We start from the raw sequence: 13401 nt of genomic DNA, 5'->3' as shown, positions 1-13401 counted from the left end.
GCCGGAGAGGGGACCTTCCTCAAAACGGGACCTGCTCGGAGAGAGTCCGTAAACGCTATTGCCGAAGTGATTTTTTGTGTTTTATTGGCCTGCTCCCACATGAAGCATCCATGGATGTATATATTCATATCATCATCATCCCTCCGCAGCACCACCCCAAAAAGTTCAAATTGACTATGCAATTTCAGCCAAATTTCAGCCAAAAAATTGAAATATCCCATCGCCAATTTCACATTATTTCCGGCACTTCAACTACCCAGATTCACTCTCCGCATCATCCCAAGCTAGCATTCAAAACCTTTAAATATTCAAAATCTAGCATACCTAACACAAACGTATGGAGAAAGACCCATTAGTTCGAGAGACCGAAGAGAACAAAATGTTAAAACAGGAAACCAATGTTCTATACACAAGATCAGACAATAAATATTCAATGTACATGTATATCTACCAAAAAACCGCGAATAAGGCCAAAACCAAGAGAAATAAACATTTTGAAATCGTTAAGAAAACAAACGTGAATTCCGTTCAAATCAAGCAGATTTTCTACCCCGTCTCATGGTCCCAACCATTCTCTTCACAGTTTTACTAATCTTAGACTGTTTTCCAGGGTTGTTCATCGTATATCTCCTCTGCGTCACGGGCACTCCAGCTTTTGTCTTCGAAGTTAAACTCCGAGAAGACAAGGATGTGGTTTCCTTCGCGTCGTCTTCTTTTTTATGATTCATTTTCCCTGCTTCCAGGAACCGTCTCATAGCAGCTGGGGTCCTACTTGCGGCGCGTGCAGCAGAAATGGAGTTCAGCTTTTTGGAAGGTCGGTTGAGCTTCGTGTTGCCTTGCGGCTGCGTCTGGGATGGGGTCTTCGCCGCAGATCTCTGAGTCTTCTGTTTTGCAGGGATTGTTCTCGATATTGTGGCGCGGGGTCTGACTGTAGATTTCTTAGTTGGAACTGAATTGGCTTTGATAGTAGTAATAGTAGAGGTTTTGGTCTTGGGATTTGGTTTCGCTTTCGCCCTTTTGTTTGAATTAGTGGCTGGTCGGGTGCTGGCTACAGCTTTCTTGATGCTAGGCTTGAGTGCTTTCGATGCTGGCTTGAGAATCTTTTTTCTTTTGTTGAGGTGCGACGTGGAGGATTCGTCGAGGACTTTCTCCCGTTTCCGCTTCTTGCCCACTGCCGAAATTTTCCTTGGCTCTTGAGACAGATTTGAATTTGTCTGCTTCTCGCTGCGCGGCCTATTAGAGTCTTTAGACTTGGGGCCCAACACGCCACGACATGTCGGCACTCCACAGCGGCATTGCTGTACGTTTTTTTGAGAATAGGGACTGGAAAAAGGGTATGGCAGTTAGTGACCAATCAAACCTGGCAAAGGTAAGGAGCAAATACTTACTCGAAGTTGTAATCGTAGGTGAGCTCTTCTCCAGTCATGATCCCATTTTCACCAGCGAATAGGGCCATGCGCGGTTTTCCGGCAACTGTCCACTTTTCCATCCTACAGTTCGGCTCGCAGGAATGATTAACGAACCGGGCAATGGAACCCCGGGTGGCATCGATGATCATGTTCTGATCAAAATACATAAGATAATAACACTAAACGAATTCACAAGTCAATACACAATAGATATACTTCCCTTGATTGCAAACAGGTATAGAGACAAACCTCATTATCCTTATACACAGTCCTCATGCGCCTCTCACACTCCTCCTGAGTGATAATCTCACCGGTGTACTCCACAATTATCTGGTTAGGCGCAAAAGTCCGATTGCTGCGTACCCCATATCCACGGTCCGCTGTTTTGATTACCTCAACGCCAATGTTATACCTGCCACCCATCTTGATGCGCTGGCGCAGCCCTTCGAAACTTCGATTGCCACACAGTTCAGCGCCCAGTTTACAGTTGTTGTCATCACATTCGTAGAACATGTACCGATTCTGGCAGTTCTCATCACAACCTAACTCAGGAGTACACATGCATGTAGAACGCTCTCTGAGTTTGATCGCTTTCCATATGCAAGCCGCATCGCCGACGAATACATCTAGTTACCCACGATTAGTACCAATACAGAGGATGGGGGAAAATAATGAAGATGTGACACACTTTTATTAGTCTTCCGCCACTCATCCGGTTTCGGCTGGCCAGGGGGTAGTGGTGAGAATATATCAAAAGGCAACTTGAAATCTCTGCCATCCTCAATCAGCCTCTCTCCCGCAAACATCGGCAATGGGAAAGCCTTCTTCCTGTCCTCTGCATTCTGTTTTCCAAATTTAAGCCGGTTCTTCTCCTCTGTAAGCCTGGGATCAAAGTAACGATCCTGCCCCGCATATAGACCATGCGAAAGCCACTTCTTTTGCGTTGTCCGCTTGGGCGGCCGCGTATCGTCAATGGCACTGGTATCGGATGACTTTTTGGGGACCACAGCATCACCCTCAGACACGCGTCGTTTCTTCAAAACCGGGCCATCAGCTGTAGATGGAGGCCTAGTTGAGGGAGCAGCCTTCTCGCATACGACATCCCTCGGGCGTAGACTGGCCCGTCTATTTATGACCTTCAGTCTATCTTTACCCTTCAACATAGCCCCCCGCGACCTCTTCCCAGGTACCGGCGAAGCTTTCCCCACCATCTCATTAGTTTTCTCCAACAGGACCAAACGCGAAGACCGTCTCCGAGACCCATTTTCACTACTTCCTTTCCCTTTGCTGCTCGCAGCTCTTTTCCCCAACTCGTTTTTGCCCAATTGCTTCTCCTTCTCCTTCTTCGTGATCTTTTGGTTCTGCTCTTCCTTCTCAAGTTCAACACCACCATCATCCCCCGTCATGCAGCAGCGGATTCGAATGCAACGGATGATGCGTAGCTCCCTCATCATCGCTGTTCATAATATGTCTTCTCTCTTCGCGCACCACACCGGCCCCCACCGCCATCACCAGCGATGAACGCGTGACGCGTCGAGAACGCCTCTCCGCAGTCACAGTCCCCTCTGTGTCATTTTTCTCCACACCCATCACAGGAGTACCACTCATACTGGAAGATTCCGACAGACTCGTAGCGGGCGTTAGTAGATGTTGTTCGGTGGAAGTTGATGTTGTCAGTGCCGCATCGGAATCTGGAACGGAAACGGGTGGGGACGGGGATACCCCGGAAGCCCGCGAGAGACGAGCCATCGGTTGATTTTTTTACGAAATCGTACCTTCCTCCTCCTGGGAGAATGGGCCGGGAGGAACCGCGTAGGATAGGAAAATAATTTCTTGCTCGATTCTCATGGAAGGGGAACAATTGAAAAGGTATACGTGTTGATAGCTGAGAGATGGTAGTTTGGCGTCTGCGGAGCGGGCCGTGGCGCTAAACACCAGGTAGACTTTCGCTACGCGTGGGTATCAGCGGGTTGAAGCGCGTTTCATGAGTTGTCAGATGGGCATGTTTGATTAGAGACGGTAGAAGGGCGATAAATACCAAAGAACTTGGTGTTAGGAGGCAGGATTGCGTGTAGTTGGTATGGCCGTGACTATGAGTTTGTTACCTCGTTGGTCAGGGGTTATCCATGCAGAGAGGGCGCTGACCAGGCCAATCCAGCCCCTTATTACGATATCCTACACTGTTATATATGTCGTCCTCTCTTACTTTGTGTAGCTAGTACTATCTCTACCGGCTCGCATGCTTTTTGCTCTTCCGATTCCTTCTCAGGACAAACAGGCATTTCTCAGAAAATGACGCTGTGCTCACAATGGTGCGTGATATGGGTGTATTCTTGCGATACAAAAACTCCAAAACATAAGGAATCTATGAATGTAGTGTGACCGATACATCTCTCAATCGAGGTTAGGCTTGATATCAAGCGCCGAATGTAGAAAAAAATACTAAAAAGAAGCTGTTGAGACACACAAAAAAAATTAATTCCAATTCAACATCGCCGGATTGGTATCAAAAAGTTTACCCCGTGAGGGGCCAATGAAGTTGTAAGTGTGAAAAGGAACAGGCATCCATCAACGAACAGGGGTATGAAGCCTAATTAATTTAATTCTAGCAACGCCATCGAACATCTCGCTCATATCGAACATTAGGGAAAATCACTTAAAAAATTGGAGGTGGTAGGGTCGAAAATTAAGGCCGGTTGGCATAAGAAAGGAAATAAAAGAGGTCAGGGAGAGAATAGAAGCTGTAGGTATAGAGACGGGGAATCACAAAGTGAATTATAATAATGATGATGATGCTGATGATAATAAAAAAAAAGTATTAGCTCACGTCAGTGATGTCGCGTTCGTATCACCGAATTCTGTGATGTGGTGATTTTTGAAAGAAATGAAGATATAATATAAATGAGAAAAGAGCGTGGGGGTTTTCAGTACTAATGGATCAACCATTGGTGGGTTTATTTATTAGAGGCAGGTCCATTGGGAACTCCCTGCATTTCCATTCCTTCGCCAGTCTGTGCTTCCGGGTCACGCGCTCTGTACTTGCGCTTCTCGGCCTCAAAACGCTGATCCCCTTCTTCGTACCGTCTCTTGAATTGGGCATAAGTTGGGGGCCGAGGTCGCAAAAGCACGGCGATCCAATTCCTGAGAATATTGCCCTGGGTAAATGGTCTGTGTCGATCTTCCTTGGGAAACTTATGGGAATTAAGGTATTCTCGGGTCGTTTCGCCTCTGCCCATTAAAAAGAAGTGATATGCCCAGAGCGACGCGGGGTATGGTGCTGCGAGGAGGCCGTATAAAAACATGGCAAAAGGAACCCGGCATTTGGAAATGGCTTCACTGAACGAGATTCCCTCTTGGTTACGGTAACCAAGACAATGTCCCAAGCTTGCACCCATAAGAAAGAGAGACAAAATCGTTCCAGAGCAGACAAAGGTGAAAAAGTAGCGATAGTTGCGGCGCCCAACACAATTGTTGAGCCAAACACAGTGGTGATCTAGGGTTTCAATGCAGTTGTCGCAGACACGGCAATGATAACAGCGCGGAGGCCGCCAGATATTACATGTTCTGCAGTACTTCACTGGAACATCCATGGCCGCTACGTCTGATGTCGCAAGCTTTGTCATCACCCAATCATTGGAAGGCGGTCCAGGAGTTAATGGATCTTCGTTTGGGTCGGCTGGGGGCATTGGGTGCAAATTTCTTGGAAAAATCTGGGAACTGGATGTTAGATTCGTAATAGACATGTTAAACATCTCAGGGACGGAGAATAGTTAGATCTTACTCCTGGATCAACAACAGAGGCATGAATGAAGGAAGAAAAGCAGAGAAGGAAGAGGTACGCGAAAATAATAGGTATCGAAGGAGAAGCATTGCGCCATAGCCATGGAGCTCTATCCTAAAAGTTAGTAAATTATCCCCTGAAGATAATTCCGCAACTTATACTTACGAATATCCGAAGAATAGTGCAGCGGGCAATACTACCATGATTCCCGTCGCGATATTGACTGGTTTATCGCGGGAATTCTGAAACCTGCCTCCACCGCAAAACACTGTGTTTCCCGCAAAGTATTCATAGTTCTTCCCTAAATTTGGCTTGTTCTCGGCCTTGAATCCCTTTTGCAATACGGAACCTGGAGTGGACGCAGCTGAGGAGAGTCTTTCATGGTTCCTCGAGTCACGCCGATCAGGGCCGTCATTTTTGCCAGGCATTAGGAAACCAGAACCAAAAGACATGGGTGATTTCTGTGCATTATCCTGTGGGCTGCTGGGCTTATTATAATTCTTCCCCAAGTTGAGGTTTGACGGTGTTGCCATTTGTGGCCTATCGTGGAGTAACCTTACACTCTCACCAAGGCTTCGCACGGTTGTATTTCCTGTAGGGCTTGCATTTGACGTTCCACGATCTGTAATAACATGGTCCGAGAATTCGGTACCTCGTGATGGCGGCGGAAGTTCGTTATCGTGAGAAGAAGGCCCGCCATAGAGTATTGTATGGTTCGAGAGCAGGCTCCTTCGTTTCTGGCTACCAACATCGCTCATGCCATCTTCAGTTGAGGTGGGAGGGCCATGGTGCTTGGGAGTGTTTATTGGTCGTCCACTGCGTTGTGCTTGCAGCCTCTGCGAGCTCATTGGACGGAAAAACCCATGGGCAGTCAGCGAAGGAATGTGTGTCCTACTCATTCGGCTCGAGGAGCTTGGGGGCCGACTCGTCCCTTGATTGGTCGCGGTCATTGAATTTCTGGTTGGGGGAGGACCACGTCGGGAGGCCGGAGGCTGCGACCATGCCGGCTGGGAAGAAATCGCAGTGGGAGGTCGTGAAGTATCGCCATCTTCTGAGGCTATATCCGTCATGTGGGTGGAAATATAGGAAACAGGCCGAGGTGGGTTGACGGCATGATCAGGCATAGCTCCAGGCTGTGGGTTATGCAGATCATCCGACGCAGCAGAGCTTTGTCGATTAGCCATTTTTGTTATTTAGGAAGATGGATTGGAGAATAAGCACTCGACATAGTGCCGAAAGAACTGGGTGTATGGAGGAGAGGTAGTCGAACGAGGACTCGTATTGATATTTTTAGTCAGGGGCTCAACCCTCGACGGATTTGGGAACAAAGGAAGGGCGTGTAGATGAGGTCTCGAGCGCAACAACAATATCCTCTAGAGGAGGCTCACTATGGTGGGAAAAGAGTGTGTTTAATTTTTCAGCAAAAAAAAGCCCAATACAGCAGAAGTGAAGTTGTTGTTCTCTAGCTATCTCATCGTCGCCCTGAACTTTCCTTCCCTTGGCTGCGCCTCAACTGGAAAAGAAGCGTTGCACGTGACTATCTCGCCAGGCCTCACATCATGTGACAATCGGCATTAGCTAAGCCGAGTAAACCGACCTTCGTTGCTTCTAAAGGGAAATAATATCGAATCACACTTAGGCCCTCACCCTCGTCCATTACTATACAACAACCATTCTGTTGACCCAATTAGCTCAGTAATCGGGGTACGCTATAAAATGTTGTCGATTTCCACCACTTTTGCCCGCCGCGCTGCTCTAAGACAGCCTTTCAGAGCACCGGCCAACATAAAGCCAGTCCGTCGCATCTCATCCAAGATCGAGGAAGCCGGTCTTAACAACGCCCCAAAGAGAGACCCTGAGCTCTACGTATGCTGCCACTCCCTATCAGTGTATAGAAGTCTCTGACTGATTATTGTCTCGTTTGCTGTTGACGGTATAGATCCTCTTGGGTATCATGGCCGGTGCTTTCGGTATTGTTGGCTGGTACCTTGGCAGCTCTCCCACAACCATCACTTCGGAGAGCAACATTCGAATTGGTGAAGCTGCTATGCCCTGGGAGCAGGAGGATGAGTCCAAGGCCAACTACAAATACCAATACCACCCCCATGGCGACACATCGAAGCCGCTCAAGAAAGCCCCCAGCGCTCTGAATGAGGTTATCATTCCAAACGTGACATTGCCAAAGGTGCTGTCTATGTATACATCGAAATATCTGACTAATGTTTGGACCTATTGCTAACTATTTCGATATATTGCAGGATCTACACGACCGATTCAATAAGTATGGCAAAGACGACTATTGAGATAAGGAGAGGTACCGCAATGAATGAGTGATTTGCTGTAAAGCAAGCGAATTTGTATTGCATAATTGAGAAAAAGAAGAGGCTGGGGTCATCTGTTGGCCATATTTTTTTGTATAACAAAATACAATCTGAGAGGAACAGTGCCCTTCATAAATAATTGTTCTAACATTTTTCCAAATAAATCTCCTCATCGTCCCAAGTTGTATCCCGTCAAGCTCACTCCACATCATCCTGTATTTCTATGTCATACGCGTGCTCGGTCGCCTCCTCTTTTACTTATTTATTGATTCAATTAAATGTTGGGAAAACTCAATCCTCAAATTCGATATAAAAGAAGAAAAAATGGAAATAGAAAATCAATGCAAGAGAATGGTACTGAAACATTTCTTGATCAGCATATCTCCAAAACAAAAACCTGCTACACGTATTTTAAATGACACATCATATAATATCGTATTTAAACGACAGATATTAGACGGAAAAGAGGAAAAAGAAAAGAAATACATAGGAGGAGAACGGGGGTGGAGAGAGGGGTGGGGGGTAAGCTGAGGGTGGTGACGGGACACAAAAATACACTCGTCAATTTCCTTCATCCTTCTTCGTAGCCTCATTGCCTTCACTCGCGGGTCTGGGCTTACCATCGTCCTCCCGTTCTACGGATTTCTCATCACCAGGGACGGATGCAGGTTTGTTAATGGGAACCTCACCTACCGTGCCGCCTTGGCCTTCTGTTTCGGGATTCTGTCCCTCCGCATCGGGGTGGGAAGGGGCTAGTTGTTCCCCATTAATCTCGCGACCCTGAGCATCGATTATTCGTGTCTTGGTTTCATATCTGGTTTCAAATGAAACGATGCCATTTTTCTCCAGCATTGCAACTTCCTCTTCATTCAAAACATTTCCATGCTGATCACGATATACCACTGAGTCGAGATGGGTAGATGCTAGGTTTTGTACAGGGGTCACCAATGCAGCATTGTCTTCTCCTTCCGCCTGGTCAACAACCCTTTGCTGCTGCTGTTGCGACTCGGGAGTTGGCATTGCCTGTACAGATTTTGTAGTTCCACCGACAAAGCTCGCTTTCTGATAATCAGCTAGCTAAATACCGACAGTGCAGTTAGCAGCCACCAACAAAGAATAAGAGAGTACGTCACCCCTTTGCCACACTATAACAAACTCACATCATTATGGAAGAGATTACAATCAAAATCCCAAGAATCAAGAAGCTTGACTCTGCGGCATGCAGCTTTAGTCCAAGGGTTACCATACGCCAAGGGCGAGAGCATGGTGAAAGTCACAATAGACAAAACAACGAAGAGCACCATGAATATCTTGCCAATTACACGTTTGCTGCTCACCATGCCAGAGAGACTGATTCTGTTGACGCCATAGTCGATGACCTGACAGAATGCAAGGATGGCAAAGTATAAAGACGGGAAATAGTGATGAAGGAAGAGTTGGCGGGCCATAAGATAGAAAGGGAAGTAGTGGAAAGCCCATCCTAGAACAGTTTGGCCAATCTCATAATCGAATCGTTTGAAGGTGACGTTTTTATAATCATGGGCAGCTGCGTTGCCACCGTAGCGTGGCAATGGCCTTAAAAATGACATAGGCAACAATTGCAGTAGTTGAAGACCACCAAATAAGGGGATTCCCCATCAGGTAGATCTGGCGGTGCTCTCTACTCCAAAAATTAATACCGCGTAAAAGAGTCGGCCACGAAGGAGGTCTGGAATCCCAAGCATGTGAATCGAGCAGGCCTGCGTTCGTTGTCCACATAACTTTCTGAAGTTCCCAGAATTTGCCCAGGAACCCAGGAAGCTTGTAATTGACCTTCTCGGCATCTGGTCCGAGCATTGGATGGTCATTTTGCTCAACATACCAAATGCTATTGGGTAAGGAGCCACCTTTGGCGCATGTAACTTCCTGCTGCTCAAAGCCCCATGCTGGAAGCTTCACCTTGTGCGAAAATAGAACGCATCCTGTCATCACATGGACGAGTTTGAATTTCGTCTTAATTGTGCGGATGCGCTTCTGCGCTTCGTCACCATCGGACATTGATCGGACAATTTCAACGCGGAATAAGTCGTTCGCATCACCGGCAAACCCTTCATAGCCATAAGCAGATACCTCATTCTGCCATTCCTCTTCCGTTACGGGTGGGCGTACATCATGTGAATGAAGTCTTCGTTGAGTGCTTGTGTGATAGAGCTTGATCACTGACCCGTCTATGACGTGGTTAGCAGTCAGGTTATCCCAGGCAGATGGTCCCTCGATTTCTCCATATTCACCCAATGGCTGAGTTTGGTTTTCCATGATCCAGATGTTGTTTTCATCCTTATGGGGATATAGAGTAATCTGCTGCTGCTTGCTGCCCTCGGGATACATAGAGTTATGCGAATGCAAATATCCTCCCTGAGTATTGTGATGGCGGATGGTAACCCTCGAACCGAACGCTACATCAGCTGGTACATCCTGCATTTTTTTGGAACTGAGGGTCGCTTGGAATTCAGAAGACATGAAGCCATCTCCATCCCCTGGGTTGGACAAGCACAAAAAGTGAATCGCAAACATGGCCATGTAGAACCCGACGGGAATGACAATGAGGCAGAATGCTCGAGCAAAGAAGTGTTTAAACCACACACGCTAGTTTATAGAGGCAGTCAGTAACAGGAATCAAAATCGATTTTCAAAACTATAGTTTCGTAACTTACGATCGTCACTGTTCGAGTATCACCGAGGAGTACCCAGAGTTGAACGAGTGTCAGGCTTCCAACCCACGCGATCGTAAAAAGCCCCACCCATTTTACACTGACAGTAGCACCCAGGAAGATGCCTGTAAGTGTAAGCCAAAACCACCAGGAGGCCCCAAATGCTCGCGATGGACCTTGCTCATGTTGGTTTGTAAAATTTGTAAAGGCGAGGGCAGTTAGGGCCGTAAATATGATTAAAGGTGAATCGAGGAGTATAAAGCGTGACTGGGTAACAAGACCGTTCTCTTTTTGAAGCACAGAGGCGTCAGTCAATATTGTGGGGTTCGCGGCGTAGAAAAGTCAAGTTTTTGGGCCTTACCAAACGTAACAAGAAGCGCGCCCATAGAAGCCGTGGATGTTCGGCACCCATATGCCTTCAACGTAAGAAACATGGTTGGGACAGCCATAATACCCATTATTGCGGGCAGCATACGCATAGCTACGTATGGAACCCCGGGCTCCAAATAATCCTTCCCGATTTCTTTGAAGTCGAAGTCACCGCGAAATCCAGCCAGGTATCCGACAAGGGCGATGAGCATTTTCGCGAGCGGGGGATGTACGTCCATGAAAAACTTTCCATTGATATATTTGGTCGCAAATCCACCGAAGCTGATGACATATTAAGCCAAATCTTAGTATCTATGTCAATTGACAGAGTCGGGGCAAGGGTGGCGACGTACTGCACTTCATCGAATACCACACTTGTTGGCTGGTAGATCCTGAACAGCCGGACCACAACGGATACAGCCGTCAACAACAACACGGTTTTACAATCTGAAACTGGCAACTGAAGTACATCATAATCCGAAATCCCTTCAGAGCTGTAGTCAAGCTTTTTCGACGCCGCAGCTTTTTTCCGATTCCTATGACCAGGGGATCGGGATGGTGAACGACGGTTACGGTTCTGGGGCTTCACCTCCAGCCCACCTTTTGCAGACTTGGAGGCCATATTTGGAGGAAAAGAGAAAAAAAGAAGAGAAGAGGGATTAAATAGATTATATGCCAGCCACCCTTGTTTCAAGAAACTCGTAGTAAAACGATGAAAAAAAGAGTGATATTTGACACAGCAACGTTGAGTTCATCGAGCGAGGAAGAGAAGGGACCCCGGCGCGGGAACAGAGGCGTCTCCGTCGCGGAAATAAACTGGTAATTAACGAAAGTAGGGAAAAGGGGGGGAGTGTCTACATCCCACAGAAAGAAAAGTGAAGTGGAATGTCTCGATTTTCCAGACGCTGCTTAACAGGATGGGTGGGAATTCAGGAGTCGCCTACCACTCCTCAGTTGTTTGAAGACGTTTGCCGCTAAACAAGGGCTGAACATTGAAGCGACCAATTGGAGCATTTCGAGGCACATGCAAGAACATGGTTCTGCATCTACACCAAAAGAAATACAGTACATGGGGGCAAAATCAATTGTGCCTCTATTGGGAATAGAATCCTACAATACATACAATATCCTCGCTTCGGAATTCCTTTGGTTATCTGCGGCTCTGACCCTTCAATTGTTCATGGGCCAATTGCCTATTTGGGACTAGGCCGCTGTTAAAAATCACGTGGGCAGAGCCTCCATCGCTCTGGTAACTCCTTCGCCGCAACAAGGTCGGAGTTGGCAGATACTCTCTGCCAGCAACAGCTGTACTGCCCATCATGGCCCCGTCCGTGACAAACGGATCAGTTGCGACCCCCCCAGGCTTACCTGAAGAAGTCAGCAAGCCTCCCGAGGACATTGTTCTGCCTCCGAAAGATATTAGAAGTCAGTAGCTCCCGCTTAGTGTGTCTAAGTTAAAACCTCTTATGGTTGTGATCGTGGAACTGATAAAATTTCTAGCCATTATCGAGAAGACCGCCGGGTTTGTAGCGCGTAATGGTCCTGTTTTTGAAGGTAGAGTCTTCCAATTCCGCTTGTTACTCCACTATAAGATACTGATTTTTGGCTCTCTTCTCTTATCAGATCGAGTCCGCGACAAAGAGAAATCTAATCCGAAATTCTCCTTTTTGAATCCGAGTGATGCCTATGCTGCATTTTACTCATGGCGACTTAGCGAAATCAAGGCGGGTAGGGGGACTGCAATTTCTGCTGGCCGAGCTGGGGAACCAGTGGCTGCACCAGAACCCGAAAAGCCAACGGGCCCGGCTCAGCCCCCGGAATTTCATTACTCTGCGCGTATGCCGAATATCAATGCTCTGGATCTTGAAGTAGTCAAACTGACTGCCCTATTTGTCGCCAAGCGAGGGAAATCGTTTATGACCGCCTTGTCCCAGCGCGAAACGAGAAACTTCCAGTTTGACTTTCTTCGGCCACAGCATAGCCTCTACCAGTTCTTCACCCGGCTTGTTGACCAATACACATCCCTTCTTCAAGTCGATGAGTCGGATGGTTCTAATTCAATGTCGAGCCGAATAGCGGAACTAGAAAGGAATGTGAAGGACAAGTATCATATCCTCGATCGGGCAAAACAGCGCGCTGAGTGGGTTAAATTTCAGCAGCAACAAAAGCAAAAGAAGGAGGAGCAGGAGGAGCAAGAACGGATTGCATATGCCCAAATCGACTGGCATGATTTTGTGGTAGTGGAAACTGTTCTTTTCACAGAGGCGGACGACCAGGCCGAACTCCCACTCCCAACAACGTTGAACGATCTACAGACCGCCTCCCTAGAACAAAAGGCAATGATGTCTTTACAACCGCACGACAGACGAATCGAGGAAGCAATGCCCACATATGAAGAGGCAACATACTACGACGCCTACCCACGTTCGCAAGACGTCTCATCCCCAGCCCCACAGCACCCTATCCCAGTTCCTGTCACAGCAGACCACCAACAGCCGTCCCCCTTCCCCCCCAAATCTCCTACGCCTATCTCAACCCCTACAACCCCGATGACCGCCCCCTATGTCTCTGAAGAAGAAGATCGCATCCGCGAACGCCAACAAGAACGCGAACAGGCACAATCAGCCCAGGCTGCTGCGCGCGCCATACCCACGCCGCCTCCAGGCTCCACCCAACAACCCATGCGCATCCGCGCCGACTACGTACCCCGCGCCCAAGCCAAACGTCTGAACACTACTGCCACCCCAACAACCCTCTGTCCTAACTGCCGCCAGCAAATCCCCATCAACGAAATCGACCATCACATGCGTATCGAGCTGCAGGATCCGCGT

The 13401-nt window shown here is 47.7% G+C and overlaps 5 protein-coding genes across 5 annotated transcripts in view; 2 read left to right on the top strand and 3 right to left on the bottom strand.

The window, feature by feature from the left end:
- Nucleotides 1-533: 533 nt before the first annotated feature.
- On the bottom strand, nucleotides 534-2815 carry HCAG_01200 (predicted protein; the record flags this gene model as incomplete). Its single annotated transcript, XM_001544103.1, has 5 exons — nucleotides 534-1323; nucleotides 1389-1490; nucleotides 1524-1588; nucleotides 1659-2035; nucleotides 2098-2815. The coding sequence occupies 5 exons, from the start codon at nucleotides 2813-2815 to the stop codon at nucleotides 534-536; spliced, it is 2052 nt and encodes a 683-aa protein (XP_001544153.1).
- A 1548-nt stretch (nucleotides 2816-4363) lies between these two features.
- HCAG_01199 (conserved hypothetical protein) lies at nucleotides 4364-6192 on the bottom strand (the record flags this gene model as incomplete). The annotated part of the gene is made up of 3 exons (XM_001544102.1): nucleotides 4364-5108; nucleotides 5356-6033; nucleotides 6086-6192. 3 exons carry the CDS (start codon nucleotides 6190-6192, stop codon nucleotides 4364-4366), a joined length of 1530 nt encoding a protein of 509 aa, XP_001544152.1.
- A 714-nt stretch (nucleotides 6193-6906) lies between these two features.
- Nucleotides 6907-7493, top strand: HCAG_01198 (conserved hypothetical protein; the record flags this gene model as incomplete). The annotated part of the gene is made up of 3 exons (XM_001544101.1): nucleotides 6907-7056; nucleotides 7130-7375; nucleotides 7449-7493. The coding sequence occupies 3 exons, from the start codon at nucleotides 6907-6909 to the stop codon at nucleotides 7491-7493; spliced, it is 441 nt and encodes a 146-aa protein (XP_001544151.1).
- Nucleotides 7494-7849: 356 nt separating this feature from the next.
- Nucleotides 7850-11192, bottom strand: HCAG_01197 (hypothetical protein; the record flags this gene model as incomplete). Its single annotated transcript, XM_001544100.1, has 7 exons — nucleotides 7850-7908; nucleotides 8132-8588; nucleotides 8672-9086; nucleotides 9373-10136; nucleotides 10205-10488; nucleotides 10563-10852; nucleotides 10924-11192. 7 exons carry the CDS (start codon nucleotides 11190-11192, stop codon nucleotides 7850-7852), a joined length of 2538 nt encoding a protein of 845 aa, XP_001544150.1.
- Nucleotides 11193-11889: 697 nt separating this feature from the next.
- Nucleotides 11890-13401, top strand: part of HCAG_01196 (conserved hypothetical protein) — a gene marked incomplete at both ends in the record, with an annotated part of 2307 nt that continues 795 nt past the window's right edge. The window contains 3 exons of the mRNA XM_001544099.1: nucleotides 11890-11995; nucleotides 12071-12124; nucleotides 12194-13399. Of these exons, the coding sequence (XP_001544149.1) occupies nucleotides 11890-11995; nucleotides 12071-12124; nucleotides 12194-13399 (1366 nt within the window). The remainder of the gene's footprint in view (nucleotides 11996-12070; nucleotides 12125-12193; nucleotides 13400-13401) is intronic.

This window comes from Histoplasma capsulatum, genomic scaffold, assembly GCF_000149585.1.
Source record: "Histoplasma capsulatum NAm1 scaffold_1 genomic scaffold, whole genome shotgun sequence".
NCBI classification, from domain to species: domain Eukaryota; kingdom Fungi; phylum Ascomycota; class Eurotiomycetes; order Onygenales; family Ajellomycetaceae; genus Histoplasma; species Histoplasma mississippiense.
This window is presented reverse-complemented; position numbering and strand designations above follow the sequence as displayed.